The following is a 27558-nucleotide window of genomic DNA, read 5'->3' on the forward strand; positions in this document are numbered from 1 at the left end:
AAGGATGTGAACTAAAGAGATTGTTAGTTTGCTTCATTACGGCATTCGTGACTATTCTTCAGCTGCAGGTTTAAGACATGCATCCACGCACGTGCCACCAGCAAGGTCTAACGTCTAGAAGACAGAAGGGCTCTAAGGGAAGGGGAGCAACTGAAGATGCCATGAGGCTAGGAGGAACAAGGGACACAATATTAAAAATGCCAACCAGCTCCCTGGTCTTTCTGCTGAAACTGCCCCCAGGGGAGCTAGCGGTGCTGGTCATTCTGCGGTGTCACCTGGAGCAAGATATGGCGCGCGCTGCAACCAGCAAGTTGTCTCCCTACTCTTGGGACTCTCAGTCTCGGCCCATCCCCACGCTGTACCAACGCACCTAGAGTGTTCACAGTGACCACCTCACTGAAGGAGCTCGTGCCCAGTTTGTTCTGAGCCAAGACACTGAACTGGTACGCTGTCTCTGGTTCTAAGGTATCCACCAGCAGCCAACTAGAACCTGATGGCACTGGAAGAGACAGCCAGTCATGGGGTCCAAACTGTGCTCTCTTCATCCTGCCAAGAGAGAAAACAGGCAACTCAAGCGGAGGTGCTTTTGAGAAAGAAAAAATAGTGCGAGTCAGTCTCTTAAGCAATCATGGAACAGTTCAAAAGATGGATTGGGCTTCACGCCAGAATGTGTATGGACATGGAGCTGAGAGTCTGCCACCATAGAGCATGCACCGAAACTGGGCTAGGGGAAAGACAGAAACCAGGACTCATGCTGTTCGCTGGGTGCCCTGGAACTCTTCCCTTGGCTCCACCCTACACCCATGCAGAGGGTACATTAACAGCACTCCCAACCCTCCCTCCTGCCTTACACCATACTCTACACAAGCAGCTCTTATACTGCAGTGGGTGTATCTACACATGCTATTAGCATGGAGCAATAAACTCTGGTGCATAATGCACTGGAGTTTATTGCTCCTGGGTGCCGCGTTTACATGTGCATCTAGGACCACAGCGCATTGAGGTGGGTCGGCTCGGCCCCAGCTGGCAGGGTGCCAAAGGGGTCAGTCTGCCAGCCCAGGGCTGCTCTGGCCCAGCTCACTGTGCTGAGGAGGGGCTGGATGGGGCATGAGAGTGCTACAGTGTGGGGTTAGCTGGCAGGCAGCCCCTGCACTGAAGCACCTTGCTGCCCCAGCCAGCCCCATCAGCATCTACACGCATGTTGCTGCGCAGTAAATAATGCCACCACAGGGTAGTACTTCTATTTATAAATACTGACCTATGGCAGTGCTTCTTAGTTTACTGTGACCTAACAGGGTCACACGTGTAGGCACAAGAGATTTTACTGTGGAGCCAATTAGGCAGCTCCACAGTAAATGTCTCAAGTAGACGCGACTGGTTTTGGCCAATATAGAGCCTTGTAACTCAACAAACCTGCCTCAGAGTATCCAGAGCCAGATCCTTACTTCCAGCAATGACAAAAGCAAATGGACTGCCTGTTAAAATTGTAGAGCTGTGGAAGAGCCAGAATAGACTCTGGCTTAGTGTCACCAATGCACTGTTGCCAAAACAGGATTGAATTTTGTTCTCAGCCCTTCCAACACCTGTCGTCCCACTGGAGACAATGAACCAGAGTAGGATCTGAGTTGCAGCTACACAGTAAGGACGCTCAGAGTCTGGAGCATTCTGCAACTCTGGATATGTGCTGGCGAGGGGAGAGTCAAACGTAAGACCCCAGGCTGGATCCTCACATACAAAGCCCTGTTTATAGTGTCCGAGTAGTGAGAGAGGCTCTGAGAACAGAATCAATTTTATTTGCACTGCAGAGCAGCAGAAAGGAGCCTCAGTGTAAATGAGAACCAAACCCAACAGGTTTGCACACCCATTACAGAAACTGCTGCTGATAATCCTCATTACTGCTAATGAAAAATAGGCCAGATTGAAAATCAAGAAGAAATGTGATCCAAGGGATGCCAGTCTGGCAGCTTAGGGGAAAAAAATCCCCCCACCCCAAATTTATATCATATTTACTTGGAAACTAAGTAGACATGTTTGAGACAAATAAAGGAACAGATTGATGCACTTTAGGTAAGTTTAGAGCAGAGCTTCACGTTTCTGGTGCTCTCCCCACTCATTATAGCTGCACTTTAAGAACATAGGCAAGCAAATTGGTTTTAAAAAAAAAAATGGAGCAGCATAACAATGCTTTGAATAGGTCTTTCCCTTTTGGTGCTTTTAACCTTCAGTGGTTTCCTGCCGCTCCCTGCAAACTGAAAGCCTGTGGCTGCAAAGTATACAGACTTCTATCTAGCCCCTCAGACTCGGACATGGGTTTCCAAACAGTGAAGAGCTATGTGTGACATCCAAGAAATATGAGACCTGATAATCCCACCAAAACAGCAATGAAACCGGGTGATCCTAGAGAATTTAGAGACTGAGAAGACGACAAAGCTCAGTCAGTACCTGGGAAGATGATGGGATCCTCTTATTTCTCAATGACCATTTTTGCCTATTCTAACTATCACCAATTCATTCCTTCTGCTAGCTAATGGGTGGCCAACATACTAAGAGGGATCCACAAAGAAAAGCCTGTGGTAGTTCACAGTGGTATCCAAAATAGCACTGTCTGGGAGCACTTGCAGAGAACTCAGCATGAAGAGGAGAGGGACAGAAGTGAGCCTTTGGGACAGGAAAGCCTCAAGGTTTTTTTTTGTTAGTCTCACTCTCTCTCTCTCTCATGCACACACAATAAACAAGGTGAGCAACAATTCCCAAATGCAATCTCTAGACTCCTGACTTGCGAGACTTCCTGCCAAGCCAGAGCGACACAAAACCATGAGAAATATCATGATGCAAAGACTCCAATGCCTCAAAGAAGCATCGCTGCAATGCACCATTATTGCCAATATCAATAGGTATAACCTCTACGCCTCTATTTGGAAGATATATTCTAGTGATCACTCCCATAGACTGCAGTTCACAATAATGTCAGTAGAGTATTTAGGAGGGGTTACCGTAGGTTGTGAGATGAAGCGGGTGTGTGTATGTATTTGAGAGAGACACATTACAGTGTAGAGGCCAAATGGAAAAGCCACAAGCTTCGCTTTTAGGCAACTCCATGAGGCAGGAGGTAAAGGATGGGGCAGACAAAATGGGAGGGAGAAAAAGAGGTGGGAAAGGAAGCATCAAGGGGTTGAAATGAGCAAGTGGGGAAGACGGCAGTGCATGTGCACAGAGCAATGCAGCATAAACCGGACCAGAATGAGCTGCAGAGACACGACTGCAGATAGGAGTCAACACCCTGACCTAAAACCTACAGTCCCCAGAATCCTCTGTCCCAAAAGCCGGTGTTTGGAGTCAGGGGAGGAGCTGCTGTGAAAGGAGATTTGTCCGATTCAGGTTTCCCATAAGCACCGAACCATGCTGCTTTCACGTTCCCTTCCACTGGCTCATTATGGATGCGTGGCCCAGGCCTCGAAGCTGTCAATCTCGGTAAGGCAGCCAAGTAACTGGAACTGCCTGCCATTGGGGGAGGCTGGGAAATAAATCCAACACTTATCACCATCAAGTATGAGAAAAGCTCTTCCATGACGAGACTGCATGAACCAAACCAGGATGTTCCAGTTACACAGCTGTCTTCCCAAGGACTCTGCCTCCGAATATCTCCATGAAACTGGACCCAAATTCAGTCCCTGCTCGTAATTACAAAAGGAAAGTCTCGGCTACGTGTGGGTCCCAACCGTCCCGCTAGCGCACGGCCCTACGACCATAAGTGCCTTCTAAGGGAGCCAATAAACTAGCAGGAACTTTGACAGCCTTAGGTGGAAGAGACAATATAAAGGAACAAAAAGATTCATATCGATAGTGACCTGGCATCAGAGATGCCGCTCCTCCTCTTCAAAGCAGCAAAAGGCAGAAGCGAGAGAATTACTCAGGCAGAACTGCAGCCTCAGGGTGGTGGCCAGTGCTCCTCTCACTCCAACAGATTATAACATGCAAGGCCCTAAGTGAGAGCTGTTGGCAGCTACCTCATCTACTACATCCATATTCCAGGCATGATCCCACTTCAAGGGCCTCAGGTATGGGAGTGGCTGCTTAAACCCCATTCATTTCTAGCCTAAAGCACCATAGCAAACCAGAAGTAAGCTAAACTGGTTTGCGAGCTAAACCTGGCAGACTGGGACGAACTCTGCAGCTCTTCGAATCTTTATTCCGGCTGGTTGAAGAAGTTGCCATTGTAGACAGTGGTGACAAAGCGCAAGCTCAAAGCCTCTCGATGCTCTATATCCTACCTCCCCAGGTGCAACGTTGCCAGCATTAATAGTGGGAGCTCAGTCCAAAGAGAAGAAAACGTCGGAAGGATGTAGCTGTGTGGAGGGCCAAGAGGAGAAAGGGGAGACCGCAAAGGGCTCAGCCTGAGGAATGTGCTGCTTGAAGAGGACAGTATAAACACAGCAGGGAACAAAATGCATCACCTTTGGCTGGGTACAGATTTCCAGACTGCAAATAAGATCAGAGAAGAGGGCGCAGGGGCTGACGTTGATAAGTGAACGCCAATAAGAAAGAGCTGCTCGGCAATGCAAAGCCCTTTTTCACCTTAGCTCCCCAATCCATCGAGCGCCTTATACCACTAGATTCTCCTTGCTGGCTCTTTCTGCGACCAACTAAAACTTGGAGGACTAACTGGCCTCAAGCAAAGGGTCCCTTCCTTTCTCCCCAGTGTGCTGCCTAAGGTCCAACACCACTGCAGTGATCTTGCACCAGACCTGAGCCAACATTCACACCTCTCCCTGCCCAGTCTTTCCCTTGCATCATATTTCACTTGGGCTCTGCAAGCCACGGGGAGAGTTGGGGAGTCCAGGGTTTTCAGGAATGCAATGAAAACCAGCACAGGAAGTTGGCAGCATGCAGCAGCAGCTGGCATCCTCCACCAAGGCACATCTCCCAGGGAAGGCTTAATCATTCCTTTTCAAGGACAGTTTAATCAGAGATGCAGCCAGGTGAATTCTTTGCCCGAAGCCCATTCCCTTGCTCAGGGCTCTTTTTCCACCCTCATTTTTCTCTCTCTCTCCTCTCAATTTCTCCTTCTTTTTGTTGCCTTTCCTTTGTCTCCCAGCACAATTACCCAGCCCCCACTTTCTGAACACTGATACTGTCCATGATCTAAAGCCGAGTAGAATTTATTATGGAAGGCATGTATCCAATCTCCACTCTATCAGCAGACTCCATCTGGCCAAATTAAGGGAAGGAAAGTGAGCAAAAAGAAAGTAACAAAAAAAAGAAACCCCCCCCAGCAAACCAGGGGTGGGGGAGAAGACGTGGCTCAGAACGGGAAGGTCATTTTCACCTTTACATTTCAGTTGATGGATTCTCTGACAAGAAGCAGGATGAGAAAAAGCTCAGAGGCCGAGTGAGAGGCTGGCCAGTTCTGCAGCCTGTCGCAACTGAGGAAGCCAAGGGTCTGCTGCAAGAGCGCTGCACCGCTCCACTTCTTTACAGGGGCGCGGGGGAGAAAGCCAGCCAGCTGGCTTAGGGAGCAGCTACAACGCAGGGGTCCTGCCACAGGCAGAAATTAGTAGCGTGAATCCCAGGCAATGCTATGTGGAATGTGAATCCTGGCACCCTGGAAAACTCAGGCCTGAATACTGACACTAATCCTGCGTGTGCAAATCCCACTGTGTTGAAGTGGTGGATGTGCAAACCTTGGTGTCAGTGCTGGTGTGCATGGATTCAAAGATGCCAGAACGTGAGGTTCACTCTGAGCAGGTTTTAAAAGGCTTTTTAAGGTTATCAGCCTTCTGCTGCTTTGCCCGGTCATTAATTTAAACCAAAGAACACTCCAGATGAAAAACCAGAAGTCCCCATCATTGCATCATTTGTTTCTACTAATCATCTATCTTCTCTCACGAGTTCTTTCAGACTGAAGCTTTCATTGTCCTCAGAGCCAAGGGTAGCAGGATATGGGCTTTATTAATTGTCCATCTCGATTGGAAAATTAGGGCATTGTGAGCCAGACTATAGGGCCTCATCCTCGCCGCACGGCCAAGGACGGATGGAATTTACCTGGGACTTCAAGGAGAGCTGGATCACGTACGGTCAACATGCCAGAGAGAAAAAACCAATGTATTGTCTCAACTGTGCAGGCTCTGCATGATTATTAAATGCAACTCCCATCTGCGTCACCAACATGAGCAGATACAAGATCTACATATAACAAGTCCTATATCGTATTCTGAGGACTCTGAGTACCCCGCAAGCAGCTGTGGAGTAAGAGGGGGCCACTTTGACAGGGTTGGTTTTTTTCACCGTTTATTTTAAAGCCTGTGTTTTCTGTCAGTCGTGTGGCTGCTAACTGTTAACACCACACGTTTCAGCTGACCTCTGTCTAGGTGCAGGTTCCAGTAAGTTACATTAGCGTAAAAAAAAAAAAAAAAAGTATATACCATGTATTGTAAGCAGCGGCTGACCTAGCAGATAAGGAAAGGGGACACATGGCAAGCCTGCAGACCTCTGCAACAGAAACACAGGCAAGGACAAGGCGGTTGCCAGCTATACTTGTATGTCTGCCTCCCGGATCAACTGACAGCCGTGGAAAGGAAAGAAGGAAGAAAATGCTCTACCAGGATAGATGGCAGCCTTGTGTTCACACCTTTCTCCACTGCTCTGGGACAGCAGATTTGCAGTGAAAGCCCATTAAAGTCAATGGAGCGAAGGCGATTTACGCAGGGTCAGCACCTGCCCCCGGCCTCCTACCAGCTGGCCTGCCCTCACCTTTTGCCCACCCCGACTGAGAAATGGCAGTGTGTGCCTGCTCCCAGCTCTGGCTGAGAAGGAAGGAAAAGAAGCAGAGAGCAAAGCATGCTGGGGTGACTCACAGAGGGCCGTACCAAACTGAGAATGTCTGCTCATATCCGCCATCATAGCCGGGCTCCCAGGAGACATTGGCAGAGGTCATGGAAACCACAACGCGCACGTTGCTTGGGGCATGAGGGCTTGTGCCTGAAAACAGAGAGAAAGCTCCATGTGTGAAGGCAGCAGAGAAAAACATGAAGGACCCAGTCACCAGATCACCCAGACAAGAGGCAGTTCCTGGACTGGGGAACGTATGGCTGCTAAGAGCTTGAACACAGTTCGGTGCTTGGAGCGGAAAGAGACCTTCCCCAGACTCCCTCTGCTCGCCAAGGACTCGAACAGACAAAAACTACCACATCGAGACAGGGCAGTAGCACTGACCACCTCCGCTTGCCTGGGCTAGTGATCTGCTTCTAGGAAACGTGCAGGGCACACCTTGCCTCCCCCACCAGGCCAGACCTTAGGAGCCCAGCAGTGCAGATTTTAAAAGATCAGTGAGTTGGTAGGATTAAGGGGGTGGGGGTGTGAAAATAAAGATTTAAAATAAACTGTCCCTTGGCTGTGCACTGGCAGGGGGAGATGCACTTGGCCAGAGAGGAAAGGAGCTTTTCAATCTGCCTGGGGACATGGCCTAAATAAAAGGACAGAGATTTAAAGACAGCACCACTGGAGTGTGAAATTAAAGGAAAATGTTGCTCTTCTTTTCATGGGGAGTGTTTCTGGCTTGTGCCTTTCAGACATGCAGTTTGGTGCAACACTGTACAGAAAATATGAGCCTCTCCTCACAGGGAAGCACATACTTGCCTTCAAATTATCCAGCAGTTAATCTCTCTGCAAACTGAAAATCTAGGTAACTCACCCCTGCAGCAAACAATGCCACCAGGGAACCAGACTTGGAAATCTGGGAGACCCCGGAGATGCCAGGTCCCAGATCAAATCAGAACCCAAAAGCGGGGTGAGGAACGGTTGGGAGAGAAATCTAAAGGGATCCACCCTACCACATCCACAGAGGCATGGGCCAACATACTTTGCAGAAGGCAAGAAAGGGCACTCTCCTTCATTCGCTCATCAACCCCTTATTTCTCCTGCATCTCTCCCCTCTTCCTCCCCATCCACAACTTATTATTTTTTCTCCATTCCTATCCTCCAGAATGGACTCCATTCTTCCACCTTCCAGACCACGCAAGCCCTTCCCCTACATGCCCCCAATACCCACCCTTCACAATTCCCTTGAAGGTCCTTCTCCACAAGGCCAAGCCCCCTCCCTCTGGCCCACTAGAGCAAGCCTTCCCATACCTACGACTGTAAGATGAGTGCTGGCAGTAATGCTTGTGACTATGTTGGTAGCGACACACTCCCACTCCCCGTGGTCATCCTTACTGAGGGATCGGAACTGTAGGCTGCCACTTGGAAGAGTGTTGTGCTTGCTTCTACTGGGCTTCCCTACCTTGGGCAAACAACAGAGAGAGCAGAGGGAAAGAAAAAAAAAAAACACAACTGAGAAGCACATTGCAAGGCAGGGACAGGAGGCAGCACTATGTTAGCCAAGTTCTACTTGCAAGTCACAGAAAATACTACCGGGGCTAGCAACGGCTCCAGACTCTTCAACATGTGTGGCTGGCTACGAGAATCATCACATGGCAGCAGGTTTACTGAGTTCTCATTTAAACAAGCCAGTAAAAATGGCAAGATGACTCAACATACACATGCAGAACAGAGCCCGGTTTTACAACTTAGATACATAAGCATAAACGCACACGCATACAGACACCACAGACTTCAGAGGAGATGCAATCTAGGACCGTCAGCATCCAAAGCGCAAATTTCTCTAGGTCTCCAGATAAAGGAACTCCTTGAGCTCCTACTTCCAGGCTATGGTGGCCTCTGGTGTCAACCACAAAAGGGAAACATGACTGCACTAAACCAGGGATTAAAATAAGACAGAGTGCTTGGTTTGAGTATCTGATTGCTTCTGACACCATTTAGACATTCAAAATAAGAAGCCTCTAAGGACTCACTGGAGTTTTGAAACACAGCGCTGGGCACAAATCTGCCTTATTTTAAAAAGAACTGTGTGTCTGTTTGGTTCAATTTTGTCCACATAGCTGTATCAGCTAGGATCGGAGGCAGGGGAAGGAGGGAGAGGAGAGAAAAGAATCACACCCTATGGTCAAAGCAGCCATGCTAGGAAAACACCTAGAGCAGACACAGCTATGCCAACAAAAATGGACTTCTGGAAGCTCAGTTAATGTCACTGGGAGAGACAATTTAAACATACCAGCACAAAACTCCACTAGAGGGCTCTACCAGCACAGCTACAGCAGCAGAGGCCTGCAGTGTAGACAAGTCCCGAGCTCCCAGACTAGTGGTCAAACCCTCCTCAGTTAAGTGTGGCAACTGAGAAGAGAACAGGGTTGGGTACAACTGTTTTCAGTACACTCTCTTTAGGAGTAAAACCAAGGGTAACTGCATCCGCACCACAGCATTTGGGCAATCCAGGTCCAGAAAGATTAATTCTACAACTGCGCTCCTAGGTTTGGGAATCGTTCGTGTCAAATAGTCTAGGTGCTTCCTTCTAATTAAACTGAAAAAAGTGTGGGCTCTCTCGTGATAACTGAAACAACGGATTTCACAACAACTGGCAGTTGTGGCCATAAACTGGAGCTGTATGAACCCAAAGCTGCTCTGAAGACATCACTAGCACGTGTGTCAATAGCACATGCAGAGCTTCTCATGGGTTTATTACACATAGCTAGGCTGTGTTTTATTGGCCGTCTTTGCAATGCTATCAGTGAACCACGGCAGAGTGGCTCTACGTGGCTGGATTCCTTTTTTGTAAGAGGCCAGTGGGATAAAAGCTCCAGCTAGCAACAGTGAAGCCAAAGTCCTCAGTGGCCTCTCAGTGAAAGACAGGCCTGAAGTGGCAGTGGTGTCCATGAGCTTGTAGGGAGCATGAATCTTTTGTCCTAATGTTCATTGGGGAGCCCGTTCAAGTCCTGACTGATATCGCTGCAGGATGACATGACCAGACATAATCGGGGCAGAAGATTGGGGGAGGGCAGGGGGAGCGAAGGGGGGAGACACAAGGACGACTGAGAACAAAAATAGAGAGAAACACGAAAAAAGAATGAAGGGAGGAAGTCGCATGGAAGGAAGATACAAGTGTTCTAGAGACCAGTGAACTACTCGCCTTGAATTTGTACTAATTTCTTACCAGCATCCAACGCAGTTTGCACTTGGGCCATTTTACCATCGTCCGCTTTGACCCCAGAAAGATTAAGGGCAATGCCAGCTGTGCATGGTCCTCCAAGGAAGTGGGCACCCCTGCACTGACTGCCCCAAAATGTGATAGGCTGCTTGTCCTGGTTGGAGACCTTTCATCTCCAGCTCCATTTTTCCAAGGTTAGATGAAGCACAGCATATGGAAAATCCCACCCCTACAGGTCAGATATATAGTGCTGGCCAGTTCCACAGCCAAAATAAAATAGGGTAAGTGAGGAGTTAGTCTATGAGAAGTCTGGGGTAAGGGAGAGAACCCGGCAGCAGGGATAGGGCTCAGCATGCCCCACAAACGTCTCTGTTTGCCTCTCAAAGGAATAGAGGAAGGAGCGCGCTGGCTGGTGGGGGGACAGCCCAGAATGAAAAACTGATGAGGACTGGCTGATGAAGAATGGCTGCCCTGGTACTACTGGCAAACAGGACACTTCTGAACGTGGGCAGGAATGAGACTTAACTCCTCAGCCCGTGCTGCAGGACTGCGTAGTTGGGGGAACACTGGTACTGTTCATGTCAAGCTCCGCCGGACTATGGCAGCCATAGTCCCAGATGTGTCTTATCAACTGAAAAGGTCCTCAAGTCTTGCAATGAGATGTGGAGATGTGTTCCCATCCTGCCAAGGCAGGGTTGCACATCAGGGGCACCTGCCCCAATAAAATCGAGGCAGAGTAAAATACCTCACGCCTGCGAACAGCATGTAGAAGTAAAGTAACAGACTGGTTCTCCCCAGCGTGCAATCCACGCTGGGTGGACGCCCAGTCTGCACGATACATTTCAGTACGGCGTGTGAAAGCAGCAGCAGGAGTTCATTAAAGAAGCTGGTACTGAGCAGTGAGGGGACACTTCCAAAAGTGCTGCTGAGCCCTGACAATGCAGCATCTGCAGCTGCAACACGAACACGCTCAAGTGCTGCACGGCCGCAACACTGTAGTGCGAGGGGGATATTCTGGCAACTATCGCAGAAGGGATGGGAAGCTCAAGTAGGTGTCCCTGCAGTTGATACCAGTGTGGAGCAGCCAGAGGAAGAGGAGTGGAGGCAGTGCTCAGCTTTGCAGATGCTGCTGTGACGGTTTCATGGTATTAAACGCTTTGTTGCCGGGAGCTGGGTTTCCCCCACCCACCTGCGGGACAGGACGGCAGTGGTACAGCCCAAAGCGAAGCAGCTGTACCTGCAGTTTGTTCTTACCGGGACAGAGTGTGGCTTTTCTGTCTGCAATATTCATCAAAAGCCAAAGGCACTGCAGATTTGTCTGGCAGGCCGGGTACCTTTCTCCAGGCGATGACAGGAAAGGGGTCTCCTGCAGCAGCACAAGGGATCAACAGCTCCCTCCCTGCCTCCTGTCTGTACTCCCAGCCTGGTAGCACCGTGAAATAGGGTGGGTCCTGTAGCCAAGGGAAAACTCAAGTAACTGTCAAAACACACACTTATACAGAGTGTACACACATGCGCACGCACACACTCAAAGAACCGCCCCTTGAGGATCTCTTCACAAATCATGTTAACTACAGCGTTTTGATCCAGAAAAATAAATTTAAAGCAGCTTAATTTGCATCGCTGATTTAAAACAATTGGTTTATTTTTAAAGTATGAAGTCGAGAGCTTACAGAACTTATTTGAAAACATTCACTTCTGCAGCTTTCAGCTGAATTGCCTTTTCCCCCTAAACAATCACTCTGCTAGGATAACTTATTTGAACTATCTGCAACAATACAGGGGAAAAACGCCAAAATATTGGACAGTAAAGGCCCAGTCCTGCAAAAATTTAAATGGGGTGGGGTGGGGGTGTTATTGGTTTAGAAAGCCTTACCAGGTTTTCAAATCAGTACCATATAAGCGTGAGAAAGAAAACGTTAAGTATTAGAATCATGGTTTTACTTCACCTCACACTGACTTCAGTGGGATTCCTTGTGCTCTTCAAGATAAGCACGCACATAGGTGCTTGCGGCATCAGAGATTCAAATTGTATATTTATTAAAAATATAAGCCACGATATCTTTGCTCCAGATCACCACATATACTCATTTCAATGGGAGTGAGACATGTTAGTGCCCTAGAAAATCTGGGGCTTTGTCGCATCAGAACAAAGCTGTTTTCGTGTGAAGAACAAACACTTCTTCAGGCTCAATGCCTTAGCAAAACCTCTTCTTTCTGCACACACTAGCCAACATTTGCAGATGAGAAATAGGCTCCTAAACCTGTATTTAGGCAGTCACTGGCAAGATTTTTCTAAAAGTGCCTAAATGGGAAGTGTACTTCTAAGTCGTATGTCTATACCTATATCTCTATCTAGATATATAGACATATATCTAGATACAGATAAGACTCAGAAGTACACCTCCCATTTAGGCACTTTAGAAAAATCTTGCCAGTGACTGCCTAAATACAGGTTTAGAAGCCTACTTCTCATCTGAAAATATTGGCTAGTATGTGTTTGCATACATGACCTACATGCATATGTAAACCCTGAGGGTGCTCTTAGGAAGGTTTAATATACTGTTACATATACAGTCTCGTGTACTTGATCAGCAATTTAAGGTATGTCCACGCTGCAATCAAAGTATGATAGCAGAAAAGGTAGGCATACCCAGGCTAGCAGCACTCGTTAGCTAAAATATCAGCTAAGATGCGGAAAGCCAGACTTCAGCACTGGCAAGCATCACAGGTGCATCCCCAAGGTCCCTGGAGGGTCTGCACAGCCCACTCTGCTGTCTTCACTGCTGTTTTTAGCAACGCTATCTAGAGTTAAGCTAGTGGACAAAGCCTACCCATATCGTGATTGCATCGCCACTGCAGTGTAGACATGCCCCTTCATGTTTTGAGCTTGCACTGCTCTTGCAGTAAAGATGTTACTGAGGCCTTTATGCTTGCCTTTTTCAGCATAGATGAGCACACTGAGTGGAAAAAATCCCTAAATAAACCTGTAATTCTACTAAACAATAAGGAAGCTAACTAAAGAAACAGGTACAAAACATCCACTTCAGCAGCTTATGACTATGGAATGGGAAGACAGAACTAGTGACGTGGAAATAAAAAATCATGAAATTCTTCTAAAAAAACCCAAGTTTTTTAAAACTAAGTCATGATTTTTTATTTATTTATTTATTTTATACACACACACACACACACACACACACACACAGATGATCCAAGCAGTGTGCAGGGCCCAGGGCAAATCAGCCTATGCAGGGCTCCACCCCCAGACACAAGGAAGCCGGCAGCAGATTCAACAGTGGAGGGGGGGAGTGGGGTGCCAAGCACTTGGATGTAAAGTCGGCAGCAGCACAGAGTCAACGCGGTGGCTCTGTCTGGCTCTGCAGGGCCCCACGAAGCATGAGGCCTTGAGTGGCTGCCCTGATTCTCCCCCCAGGGATGGCCCTGTACACACACACACACACTCTCAAACATCTGTACTGGAGCACCAACTGCACCCTCAGCCCCGAAACACTTCTTTTTTTAGGAACAAAATCATCCCACTGAACTGAGAAAACCCTGAACGTCTTCTCTGAATAAGAAGAGATCTAAGAGCCATGTTACCTTCAGTACCAGTCGGGCAGGGGGGGACTGGCCCATCGTACCCAGGGCGTTATAAGGCACACAGGTATAAGTGCCGAGAGCTTCCTCCGTTGCCTCCTCTATTCGGATTGACCCATCTTCCATCACGTTCCACCCAGAATACTGCAAGGGCAAGAGAGAAGGAGTAGTTATGGAGTATCCTGAGTGCCAGAACCTTAACTAAAAGTTGTCTGAAGTGTTTTGGCTCCTGTGCTATTCAGTTCTCAAGTTTATGCATGATAATAAGGCCCTGCACGAGCAGCACTAAAAACTATTGAGTGGGTCTCTAAGACACCTCCTTCCCATTACTAATATGTCACCTTGGAAACATCTCCAGATGCAGTATAGCATCTAAACCGCAGCCCCATCTCATGGGACCCCCCCCAGAGATCGAGCTATATAGCACTTCCATGGACACAAACTGGGATCTCTGCTCTTGCCAACCTTCTATCATTCCAGGACCTTTCCATTTTAACTCCCTGAATATACTACTAGATTATGAAAAAGCATTGCCAAGATGTCACCCAAATGAGTATAATGGCACCATCTGACCTTAAAGGATAGTTACATATCAACCATGTTCCTCCCTAAGACTGGCATAAAACAAGCCGGCTCAACAAATTTCTTTGTTAAACCTTCAGAAGCCAATACTCAGCAAGGAACATCCAGAGGGCTGTTCTCTGTGCTATGAAGCATTCAAGATCACCTTTATTCCTATAGCTTTATTCCTGCGGGGCACTGAGGCCAGAGTAGACTACTTGGTCAGATGATTAATTTTATATTCAGAAAAAAACCTCACTTCAGAGATAGAAATACCATATTTACTTAAATACAAGTCAAGGTTTTTTCCTCGCAATCAGCATAGGGACAAAAGCCATTCAATCTTATATTCACAAGCAAGGAAACTGCATTGAATGCACTGCCTGTCCAAACTGCTGTCAAGAGCAGCATGTGCTTAGTAAGAGAAACCAGCTATGAAGCCAATTAAATGCAGCCAACACTGAGCACGACTACAAAACACACGGTTAAAAAAAAAACAACAACAATAAATGGGTGGATGTTTCTTCCACTGGGATCTGGCACCGGGTCTGGAGATGCCACAACACCAGTCCAGCACTGGGAGGGCCAGAACCAGCCCTGACATCCTCCCTTTGATGCCAAAAATGCTTGATACATTATATCATACATATTCCCATCACAACAGCCACACCACACACCCACATCCACATGACCATCACAGTCACAAAAACATACAACCTTTCCCTACATCCTAAACTTACCCTCTCTCAGTTTGCTTCCCTACTCTTCCTCCCCCTAGCTCTTCTATTTCTTTTCCATACAGATAAGGTAATTCAAACCCACTGAATAAAATACATGGTAGTGGCCAAAGTGTAGTCCCCCCTCAGAACCTACTACATTTCAAGTCATGGTGAGCCACTACACTGTATGCATTTCACTCCCTCTTCATTCCCATAGCTGAGCTGTTACTTTCTTTCCTATTTCCACTGGCTCTTGTTTCTTCACCAGCCTTAAATATTTGGCAAATATCACCAAACAGGGCCCCAAACAGCTCACCCAGAATCCCTCTGTCAGCCCCTCTCAGCCTGTTACATACGATTAGTATGAGCTATAGGGTCACTGTGGCTGGAAATGCTGTTGATTCTGCTCAATGGTTCTCCCAGTGAACTATATGGTAAATCATAAGCTGTTTCCTTTTGGACTAATATCATGTATAGTTGTACTACATATAAAATAGGTGCCCAGGTGCTGCTTAAAAGTGTTTTTATGAAGTACCGGTGCTAAAACTTGCAAGTTTCAAAAAAGGCAAAACACATCAGTTCTGGTTCAATTAAATCCATGGGTACTGTATGCAAATCAGTCCAGGTGTGTTTATTTCAACGTCAGTATTTTCAAATTTCCTCCTTGCTTTCATGTGCTTTGGGAGAGCAGGGTCTGATTGTATGGAAGGGCTGCAGGTGGAAAAGTGTTGCAGAGGCTAGAGGGAAAAGGTGCTATTAGACCCCCCCCCCATTTATTTTCCCTCCTGTAGGGGGGTACACATTTCAGACAAACCTCTGATAATCATACTATACTTGGAAAACCACACAAATTTATAAGTTTTCCATGTATAGAGTCTGATTATTAGTGTTGTCTTATAGTTGAGTAAATATGGTACCTACTGTACCATATTTACAGAGCCCAAGTGAAGGATTGGCAGAATCCCCAGTAAATAGCCTTTCTTTCTCCAATCTATTGTGCCAAGCAAGACAGCTGCCAGCACCTCCATTGTAGGACTGCTCCATACAAATTTATCTTGGTATCTATAAGTTCCTCCTCCTTAGGACACGGGCAGACAAAACGATTATACCGAATTATGGGGGCACGTTATTCTCTACTGATCCACAGTAATATTTTGTGTGCCTGCTCTGTCCTGCAATAACCAGAAGCCAAAATGCGGTAATCCACCCCAAATGAAATGGGTAAGTTATGGTAGCTCAGCTTCTACTTCCTCACCGGACTGTGGAAGATGCGCAAGACAGGTACTGTGCATCAGCCAGTATATGGGGCGTTAGCTTCCTTCAACTTGGAATAATTTAGTCTGTCCACACTTAAAGTGCGCCACCCCCGCAGCCGTGGTGCTTGCTCTCTTGACTTTCCCCGATGGTCCGCACATTTCCGAGTGAGCACCCTAGCAGAGTTTGAATCCAACATGACAGCTGCCAGAAACCATCTCAGCAACTGTGTTACAAGCAAAAGGCAGGGGAGCGCTTTATTAAACTAACCCTCTACTGGAACATCAACAGATAAGTAACCAGGCACAAGAATATGGGAAGGGGCAGGAGCTGACAAGGATACAACTAAAGATGATTTATACCGTGTTTACTTGGTGACAGCTGGCACCAAAATGATTAAGCCCATCACTATGCTGCCGGTGGTGAGTTAATAGTCAAGGGTCAGCTCTTCAAAAACAGTACAGAAGATTCAGACACAGTGTTGATAATTGAAAAGGCATGCACCTCAATCCCTTGCACCGGTTTGAAAGGGTTTATCATATTGCATTTTAAAGCTGGGTGTGCTGTCACTGTGCCTTACTGGGCTATATCTTAGCTTAGGTGTAATTTTCTGTCATTTGTTATATGCTTGAAGTTGCAAATTGCTATGCTCAGTGAATGCTCTCTCCAAAGACTGGACTATTCTTGTTCAAGCATTTGTGAATTCAGTGCCACTGCCTGAAGTCTAATATTAAATCTGGTAACAAATTCACTCCCAGAGCATCCCAGGATGCTTTGCACCTCCACCCCCAAACTTCCCCTTGCAGGTTGGAAGGGCTAGCCTTGGCCCAAACAGCCTGCTGCAGCCAAGCAGGAAGGCATGCTTCTCGCTTTGAGCCTGGATGGCTGCAGGCATGTACCTGCATTTCTGGAATCAAAAGTGAACGTCTGTTCACTTGCTTAATCAGTTCAGTCTACACAGCTTAAGCAAACCTGTGAAGATCGAATTGATTCAGCCTCAGGCTTTTTGACTGTCTGCTGCGTTTATAGCGATACCGATGCTGTGTTTAGGAGGTTCAGACACTGCATGGGTAGAAGCCACGAGCTCCATATTAGGACCCAGGATAAGTTAACTTAGCACAGAGTCCTTTGATCCAAGTCCAAGTTTAATTGCCACACACAGCCGAGTCTTTTTTTCTTCTTGGTGAGAACACTGGATTCTGCAAAGAGCTGCAGCATGTGCTCAACAACATTTGCAAAAAAAAAAAAAAAAGACAGAGTGTGTCAGTTGAAAATCCCCACAAAAACTAGACTACCCACCCGTTCAATCAATGCAGGCTTTTTATTTTTCAGGGGCATGAGGTTTATTGCTAGGCAAAACCAAATAATAAATTCACATACTTTCTAGGGAGTCAAGCACACACCTTTCCCAGTTCTGCTCCTTCCCTCTACTTCTCCTTTTCAGGTTCGCTTCCTTCAGTTAACATACTTTTGTCACCATTTGCCCCCGTTTTGAAGAATCGCTTTCCTTTACAGCTTCCATGATCTTCCACGCCCCCTCTCCCACTCATTTTCAGCATTTCTCCCCTACTTAATTTCATTACGTTCAGGGTTCTCTTTCAGTGAGATTTGCTCTGCTATACAAGATTAGTACTTTCCTTTACCAGTGAAGGGGATACTATTGAAGGAAGGTGGTCCCAAAGTTTATGGAGGTGGCAGCATTTCATTGGGATGACTCTTTAGGAATCCAAGTCATGGCACCTTAGAGCTTGAACGCTTAAAACTGACCCTGCAAAGCACTTGCGTCTCTTCTTAGTTTTCTGCAAATCTGTCCTGTTGACTTCACTGAGATGGGCTCATGTGCTTGAAGTTAAGCTTGAGGCACTAGGGTACTCTGGTGGATCAGGCCTGGAGTACCCTGTCCATTCAATTCAGTTTTTTGGAGAGAAGCATGCGGGGGAAACATGCAACCTAGCCGCTTCCCACTCAACAGGAACTGCAAGTGATGCAAGAAAGGACTTCAAGCTCTGCTCGCCGGCAGATAATTGTCGCTCTCCCTGACGCCATCTCTGCTGCAGGTCTCAGCACCACCTCCACCACAGCAGCCCATGCTGAATCAACTGCTTTTGGAACCGTTTCCCAAACTCATTCCTCTGGCATCTTTGCCTGAGTGGCTCTCACCTGACCAAGAGCCACATATCTCCCCCACCGCTGGCTCCCAAGAGCATCCCACTGACCTGCCACAGGCATCCAAACTTTTCTCCCACCTACTCCCTATGGTGCCCATGTCCACTGCCTCGTTCCTCTCCCACCCAGCTGTTCTGAAGTGGTTGCAGCTGCGTGCAGGGTGGTTCTTAGACAAAGACCAGCCAGAAGTCGGTCTTCCTCTGCACCCTGCTCACTTCTCTGTTCTCCCTCATGCTCCCCCCTGTGCTGCCTTGGTTATGGGGTCTATTGCTGTCCTACTCCTCAGGCAGCCCTCAGCTCCCCGTCCAGGGGCATGTGGGGGAAACGACCCAGATTCTCTTCTTCCTCTTGCAAGCTCTCAGTGCAGCACAGCAGAAGTGAATGCAGCAGGTGCTTGGGGGAAGAAATAGGGGAGTGAGTGGTTCATCCCATGTACACATGATGGAGGCATCTGTAAGGAGAGTGGCAGCACTGAAGTGTTTCAGGGAAACTGTGTCATCTTAAGTGACCTAGACACTTGAGGCAGGGTTGAGGGGATGTACTTTCCCCTGCAGCTCCCTGTGACCCAACCCATTCACTCCACACCAGCGGTCACATCGCCAGACCCTTCTAGGTCCCTTTGGTGCTCATCCGAAGAATAGTGGGGCAGTTCTGGAAACACTTTACCTTTTCGATTCGCAGGGGACGTCCATCTTTGTTCCACTTGATGAGGGTGACTGGTGGCTCTGCCTCAACTGGACAGCGGATGTATCCATGTATCCCAATGGGAACGTAAATGATGGGTGGCATGTTCACCACACGGGCAGGATCTGGTAGAGCAGGATAAAGTTATCGTGCGGAAAATAGGCCAACCTTTCCCTTCCCTTAACACGAAGGAAGCTCCAGGCTTTTGTTACTGCATCCTGGTGCAAAAGAGTCAACGTCATTGCTATAATGGAGTTCAAAACCCAAACGCTAATCCTGCAGCATTCATTATCCCCCGATGCTAAAGACTTATCTTCAGGCCCATCATGCTCTCTAAATCCATTATAATACTAAGCATATGTATGAATGTTGTAATGTTTTTACTATCCTAGCCTAGGCCCATGGAAAAATTTTTAAAGAGAAAAAAATTTCTCTTTTAAAATGCATATACAACGTAAGTCTTATCCCCATGCCTGCTTTAACTCACTCTTGATCCAAAAGGTCCTAGATCTCTCACTCAGTTTCAACCAATCTGGCCCCGTGGCTCACAAAAACCGCTGGATCAAGAAAGGGAAAATTTCCTAGTGAAGTATGCTCTGCTGAGAGAGCTCAGAGCCCAGCACATGCACCGTGGATAACAGTGACATGGAAAAGAAGCTGCAGAACAGGGAAACCCCAGGCTTGCTTTCTATTTCTTAAAGCCTCAAAAATCCTAGCCTAGGAAGTGACCTTAGTAAATTGGAGAGCTTTTTAAATGATCCCAGTACCAGAGCCTCAAAAGAAATGAAAGCTGGAGCAATTAAGAATATAAAGAATTTTTCAGGCAAGTTATTGCAAACTATTTGCTTGCTGTTTGTTTCTGGAATCACTCAATGTCCTATTAACACTCAGGAGAAAGGATTTCTCTGTTAAAGATTAAACATCTCCACCCTTTCAAAGATGCGAAGGCTCACAATATGGCTGAGATTCTCACCCACCCACACGAGTCTTCCAGCAACCCAAAGAACAGATTTCTAGGAGATATTTTTTTTAATTCAATGTGGGTGGGGGAGGGAACTCTAGACTTCCTTTAGAAGGAAGCAAAAAAATACCCAGTTCTTTTAAAGATATTGGCATTAACACAAAAAAAAGACAAGGCATCTTGAAAATGTATCTAAACAGTGACAGCATCAACCTCACACAAACTCTGAACGTGAACACGCTGCATCTGCCCAGACCAGGACTTGTACGCATGAGACTTTGCCCTTGTAACTTAGTTGACATGCTAGAGGGTCAAGCCCCTCTATGCAGACTGAAGCACAGAATAAAAAAGAGCAGACAAACCATTTTCCAGGTGTGGCATTCAAGGCACAGAGGGCTTCATGCGAAATGCCTAATGTCACACTGCAAATTAAATCTGAGCCAAAAAGTAGATCCCAAAGGACCACAAGTCCTTTGTCACATATGTACTTGCTCCTCTTTAAAGTTTTGCAGAGATCCAAAGCTTATTTAGGCCAATGGGAGTCTTCGTATGAATATCAGCAGCCTTTGGATCAAGCCTTCTATCCTCCAACTTCACATATGGAGGCTCCATCCCAAAAGCATGAGTGTAAATCAGGGGCCAACTGGTGACTCCTGCATTTTAAACAGAGGGGTGAGTCAAGCTGGGAGTTTCAGGACATCAGACTCCCTTCCCTCTGCCTCATCTTCAGGGGAGGATTACAGTGGAGAGCCACAAAAACAATGTTACTCTGCAGTGGCCACAGAAGGGACTACACAAAGGTTTAGAAAGAGATGAAAGCCCATTTTTGTTCAATTTCAAGCGATTCACATGGGGGTAGAAAGCCAAGAACTGAGCGTACCTGAAATGAAACTACTCCAAAGGAAGAGGAATTTTCTGTAAGAATTACCTACATCAAGGACCCACATGCGCCCATCCATCCCACATTTTGGAGATGCTATTTAGCTATTTCAGGCCCCCACCTGTAGCAGCAGCATACAAAACACAGTAATTTTTTTCTTCTTGGAGATCTGGTAACCAAATCACTTGTCTAATTCTCAGTTATATCCTCCTCCTTGGCCCCATGCCGCCTCTCTGCATGGTTAGACAGAGAGGAAGAAACAATTTATTTCCCTAAATAAACTCAGAGTGATGTTACGATCCGGCCATTGTCAAGGACTAGTGATAGGGGGAAGGGGAATTTATTCTGTGACGGATCTCAATGTACACAAAGTTGCTAAGAAAGAATTAGTCTGTGTTATGCTGGTTTGGGGGTCTCTTTTTTCCTGTAGGTTTGATGGCCTGCCACAAGAGAAAAACAACAACAACAACAAAAGTAAAAGGAAGAGATATTAAAGACTGGAAACTGAATTATTAAAGTCCATACAAGACCGTATGCTACTAGCTCCCAAACACAGCCAGAAAAACCTTCTCCCCATGAATTTTGGGCACTGCTATTTGCAGAGCTGAAGTTCAAGTTGGTGTATGTAGGGAGTTGGGAGGGGTGGGAGCTAGGTACAGAAAAAGCTTTCACTTCCCCAACCTCCTACCTTGGACATTTTGAACCCCAGTCATTTTCTCTAGCCCACCAATGAGAGTTACTGAAGTCATACAATCCTGGTTGTGATGCTGGAACACGGACTGGAAAACCCGGGCACGTGTGGAATTGTTCTACCCTCCAAACTCCAGGGAAACGTATTAAGACAGACTGGATGGCTCAATGGATTAGTGAAGGGATCCATGGCCCAAAACTTCTAGACCACTGGCTGGCATCGAATCTGGTTTGGTAACAGCCAAATGCATCAGATCCTGCTATACCTATTTGGTGCCCAAGTAGACTTCGGAGCCCACGTGTCATCTTATTCTGCCCTACTTTAGTCCCTGGAAATCCATTTGACCATCTAGTAGAGACTCCCTGCCCACAGAAGGCTGTTCCTGAGAATACATTTACCAGCAGTACCCTACTCCAGAATCAGTTGGCCTTCAGGACAGAGTTTAAGGCCCATGGCTTTGTTCCAACTTTTGCTTCCACTTACTAAAACAAAACACTTCACAGTTTTAATAGCAATAAGGTAAAATAAGGGCACAGTCAGTACTGCAAGATGTAGCAGTTTGGGTCATTACTGAAGAAAGCTGTAGGAGGAGCAGAGATGCTACATGTGAAGATGCTGGGGGGGTGGAGAAACATTCCCTTCAGAATCTGCTCTCTTCGTTCTGTTTACACCATTTACCTGCTTGAGTTTAACATTTTCAAAATGCAAATATATGCAGAGGAGGCAGCAACACTAACAGGGTTTTACAGTTATACACACACAAAAAAAGATAGGCAGACATATGGTATCAGGTGTCACCATCTGATATCCCCATATAATAGATGCAATTTGCTAGTAATCAAGGTTAATAAGCAGGCAAGTCAGACACTGTTCTAGAAGTGTCCAGCCTTTTATAAGCTGCAGTAATATTTCTTTCTGCCCAGACGTGGTAAGAGGAAAGAAGTCCCAGTCTGAGGCATTTCACTTACTCCCATCACCATCTTACCTGCGCCCAAACCCCAATAAGACAGAGCCTCATTGAGCTACCCAGAGATGATGCTCAAAGTAGGCTCTATTCTGTGCTCCCAGAGATGAGAGGGTTAGACATCGCCGGCCTTTCAACTCATCTCAACATCTTCACCAGTGCCAAGTGGGTGTACAATACTCTCCTTTTGGTCAGATAGTATTTACAGCCTTTCACACTGGCCTAGATAACAAGACAAGATGCAAAGTAGTGATAACCCAGGCCATGGGGAGAAGGTCTGGGCTATTCTGTATGTGAATGCTGAGTTGAGTTTCTTTGCCTTTGGTTACATTGGAAAGCTCTGGCAGAGAGTTGGGTCAAAACCTTAGTCTTCAGAGCAACCACGGCTGCGAGTCTCAGAAGTGCCTAGCACAATACAGAAGGGCAAAGGGAATCTGACCTACCCTTTATTGCAGTGAGCTGTTATCAGTGATTTCTCAGAAGTATTAACCACCCTCTAAAATACCAGATACTGGCAGTCCAATGTACTCAAAGCATCCGTTGTCTGATCCAATATGGCAAGTGTCAGGCACCGCTGCATCCAAAGTAATTAACCCCAAGACTATGCCAGACAGGTCTCAGCAGATCCAGCAGTCTAATGCCATTTTAAAATCACCTTACCCCCCACTCCATGTTTCTTTTACAACCACCTGACGTGCAGAGTCCCTGGCAGTGACACCAACAGGAGAAATTCTTTACAGCGAGGGCTGCCAAAACATGGAAGGGGCTTCCAAGGGTGGTAGTGCTTTCCCCTACCTTGGAGGTGTTTAAACAGAGATTAGACAAGCACCTAGCTGGGGTTACTTGACCCCAGCGCTCTTTCCTGCCCAGAGCAGGGGGTCCAACACGATGATCCAATAGGCCTCTTCCGACCCTAGGAATCTATGAACCAACAAGCCAGCCAGAAAGCCTCTAGGCCTAGATGACACTGACTTTCAGGCCACCTACTTCCCACTGCATGCTGTAGCCTACTGGCCCCAGCCCATTCCTCTCCATGAGAAGTCCAGGCTCACAAGCCTCTCTGCCTTCCCGTCTCCACTCACACTGCACTGTCAGGTAGGCAGAGGCGGATGGTGAGCGGCCAAGGCTGTTGCTCGGGATGCAGGTGTATTTCCCAGAATCCTCCGGTTTGACCCGAAAGATGATCAAAGTCCCGTCAATCAGGATCCGAACCCTCAGTTTCAGGTCACTGCAGAGAAGAGAAAAAAAAGAAGGGAAAAGATGCGTGGAAGGGCTAGAAGAGAACCGGAGCGAGGAGTCAGCAGTCCCCAGCCTACCCCAGGGGAGCTACACCCCCCATCTGCTGCAGGGACCTGGCAGGGTGCTCCCACCCTGCTTGGGACAGGAGGCACGTGGTGCTCCTAGCGCCGCAGAAAGATGCGCCAACCTGGCACAAGCTGGAGAGGCCGCTCTGGAAGGGTAACCCATCCAGCACACGGGGGTGCCCAGAACAGCAGCCCTGCTCCCGTTCCTACCAGGGAGGCATAGCATGGACCGGAGAGCAGTAACCACTCTCAGCCTGAGCCAGGTGACCGAGACGCGACACCGAGCTTACTTCTTAAAGTAGACATTCTCCTCCTCCCAGTACCACGTGTAAGTCAGGTTGCCCGGATACGCCTCGGCCTGGCAGGTGAACAGTGCGTCCTGGGAGATGTTGACGGTGATGTTCTCTGGAGGGGAAACGATGAACGGGGGTCCTGGGGGAGAGCAGGAAACAAACAGTTGCTTCAGCAGCTGAAAGGCAGCGCTAAGCGTACGGACTTGAACATGCAGGCAGCTCGAGGAAGGACAGGCTGCAAAACACCCTCTCTGGGCAGAGGCAGGATCCTGCTCCCTCCTCTCACAGGCTCTGCCACTTGAATGCTATCTCTATTACCTCTCTGTATTTTCTGTTTCTTTTAAAGGTTACGCATCCCAGAGCAAATCGGCCAAAACCAACTCCAAATCCAAGAGTCCAGAACCATAAGTGGCCCTGCTACCAGCAAACATCCTCCACCTCATCTGGGGCTTCAGATGGTCCCAAAAGCTTTGGGCGGCATCCTACTTGCGGGCCCAAGCCCAGAGACCCCCGAGTTTTGCTTCCCCTCAGCCTTAAGGCCCTCAGAGCAAGCTAGGGAGAAGACTCCTATTTCCATAAAGCCGCTACACCTTGGCGGGTATTGAACCACACCAGAAGAGCCATTCTCCCCGAGTGTGCTTTAGGAAGACTGCCTTCATGGAGACAGATGCATGGTATTTCCCCTGCCAGGTTAAGAACTTGATCTGAGCCCACAAGATGCCAAGAAGTGATACATGAACAGGCGCTACGCTTGATCTACGCCAAAAAGGTACCTCTCCATATATTCCAGCTGGCCTGAATGACTGCCATACCGGCTCCCCTGTGCGCACGAGCTTGGCTCCAACCCAGAGCTCTGCCAACACAATTGGGTCAGTGATAGAGCCCTTCACTCCGGAGCAAATATGTTTAGGCATGGCCCTCCAAGAAAAGAGATAAAAGGGTGGCTAGCACTATACAAGGGAGAGATGCTGTACCTTTAAAGGAAGCAGGGAGGGACTTTGAGCTCTGTTGTAAGACAATCATGCAGCAGCAGTAAAGAGGAGGGGAAGTGAGCCTGGAACAGGGTTAAACTTTAAGCAGCGTAAGCCTCCAAGCTGTCTGGACGGTAGGACAGCATGTTCTGCTAGCAGCTCTCCCCCCTCCCGCAGGCCTCTGCAGAAGGGCAGAGTTCAGAGTATGAACTAAACACTCAGTCCTTAAAGATGGAGAAGAAGGGAAGGAGCAGAAGATGAGCTCAAAGGAGGCAGGGAACACAGGCACCTGAGCAAGGCGGGCTCTCGCCACACTACCTGGGCAGGGGTAACCCGGCTGGACACCCACACATCTGCTGCAGCTGCCATGCTGAAGATACTGCTCATTACCGCAAGAGACACCGTGCCCTCTGTTCATCTCCCCATGCACACAACTTGCTCCCACACACCTCTCCTTCAGCCTTGCATCTTTCCAGCACCCAGCTCAGCCGCTTCGAACTCCAACGTCAGCCAAGGTGAAAGAACGCTTTCCTGCATTGCATTCCCTGCTATGAGGCCGCGTGATCTCACAGTCGGAGCAAAACTGGAAGTCAGGACTCCAGGGTCCTATTTCTGATTTTGCCACTGGGCGAGCTTGAGCACTTAGTCTCAGTTTCTCATCTCCATCCCTGCCTTGCTGGTCTATTATCGGCTACACAAGTGCCCCAGCATATACTGCCGAACACATCTGCTAACACAAGGCATTTTCCCAGTGCAGTTATGGCCTGGGGGTAAAAGCCAGAGGAGCAGCAACCTGCCCAGGCTGTGGCAAGGATTAGTTAATGTCTGTTAAGGTGGATAGAGCCGTATAAGTAGAGTGTCACCCAGGGGTTCAATAGGTGTGAAATGCTAAGCTCCCTTCCCTTGCAGCAAGGACTGACCCAGCAGACTCGCACAAGGAAACAGAAACAGGTTTCCTGGGGAAAGGGCCCTGCATGTGTTGCTTTCATTGCACGCAGCACTTCATGGCCTTTTAAAATCTCTTCATGCTTCTTAAACAATCAATCAACACCTCTGTTAAAAAAATTGGGACAACTGCTTAATCAGGATGACAGGCTGTCCACTGGGGTGTCCCAATTAAGTGGATTTTTCTGTGGTGCGAAAGGCTTTCGGAGCCATTAGGCACTCGTACAGCAGCTGTGTGCCCCACGTAGACACAAGTGCACACACAGCTCTTTCTAAGCAGGCAAGGGCTGTAGGTTCCTTTCCGGCAGCAACACAACGCTCGTTAATGAGCAAGCGTGGAGCCCTCCGGAAAGTGACTGCTCCGTCCCACGGTGACACATCCTCCGTACAGTAGGAATTAAAAGGACGCGAGCCTGAAACAAGTTCTCAAGCATTTTCATAATGTGGATCACATGTAAGCCATGAGACTAAATGGAAGTGGGTCATCTCTCTCATTGACATAACTTCCCTTTGGCAACTACAGCAATTGCTTATGGGAAAGATAATATTAGGAAAGTACTTATTTGTCTTTAGCATCTTCTAATACAATACAGCAGCTGGGAACGAGAAGGACCCAGCACCATGTGATCAGCCATGTCTTCCCTTAACACCAAGTGCTCTACTGACCACAGGTTTCAACACAGCTACCCTAGGAGACTGGCAGTGGCTTTCTACTAGCACAAGGCCGTCCCTGTTGGGGAAACGCACTGCAAATTATAATTTTTAAGAGTTTCTGGAGCAGGGGTGCTGATAAAAGATTCTAGGGTACAATGACACCTTTTCTCCCCCTAGAGTTTAACCACGCTCCTTTAAGTTACAGGATGGACAGTAAAAACTTGTAGGTGTTGCGTGCCATTTTCCAGACAGGTTGCAAGCTGCTGGCCTGCCTACCACTTGGGGGACCATCCTGATTTTGTCACCTTCAAACCTAGTCAGTCCAACTGTGTGTCACATTAACCAGAGTCCGTAGGGCAACACACAATAATAGGTCCTCACCTTAAATGCACCCCTCAGCTAGAATGGCAAGTCTTTCATAGAAAAGGGTAAGTGCCATTAAACCTATTTAGACAGGGAAATGGATGCCCGGGGAAGGTGTGGCCTGCCCAGCATCACAAAGGGACTTGGTTGCAGAGCCAGAAATAGAACAAGGGTTCTGGCTCCCAGCTTGTAATCTGCACACCACAGCATATTGCCTCCCACAAAGGGCACGGGGCAGACGCAATGGGACACTGAGCCCCAGCAGGACGATTCAGACCCTCTCCCTGCGTGATTCAGTGGAGAAGATGCCAGCCAAGAGAAGGAAAGACATGGGGAAGTGTGCAACACAGACAAGCAGGAGACCATGAATCCCAGGACAAACCCCGCTTCAGCCAACAGCCCAGTTGCTCTGACACTAGGCTCCTGGCTTCGCTATAAGCCGAAACATCAACCCTCAGGTTGCATTTCTTGTTCTGGTCAGATAAGCTGGCATCCTTTGATGTTATTTA

At 47.7% G+C, this 27558-nt stretch overlaps 1 protein-coding gene across 1 annotated transcript in view; it reads right to left on the minus strand.

The window, feature by feature from the left end:
- Window positions 1-27558, minus strand: part of IGSF9B (immunoglobulin superfamily member 9B) — a gene marked incomplete at its 5' end in the record, with an annotated part of 66400 nt that overhangs the window by 21464 nt on the left and 17378 nt on the right. The window contains 8 exons of the mRNA XM_019546895.1: window positions 371-546; window positions 6855-6978; window positions 8128-8278; window positions 11374-11490; window positions 13643-13783; window positions 19006-19148; window positions 23602-23747; window positions 24114-24255. Of these exons, the coding sequence (XP_019402440.1) occupies window positions 371-546; window positions 6855-6978; window positions 8128-8278; window positions 11374-11490; window positions 13643-13783; window positions 19006-19148; window positions 23602-23747; window positions 24114-24255 (1140 nt within the window). The remainder of the gene's footprint in view (window positions 1-370; window positions 547-6854; window positions 6979-8127; window positions 8279-11373; window positions 11491-13642; window positions 13784-19005; window positions 19149-23601; window positions 23748-24113; window positions 24256-27558) is intronic.

The sequence above is a fragment of the Crocodylus porosus genome, unplaced genomic scaffold (genome assembly GCF_001723895.1).
Source record: "Crocodylus porosus isolate Cpor-Errol unplaced genomic scaffold, CroPor_comp1, whole genome shotgun sequence".
Classification (NCBI taxonomy): domain Eukaryota; kingdom Metazoa; phylum Chordata; order Crocodylia; family Crocodylidae; genus Crocodylus; species Crocodylus porosus.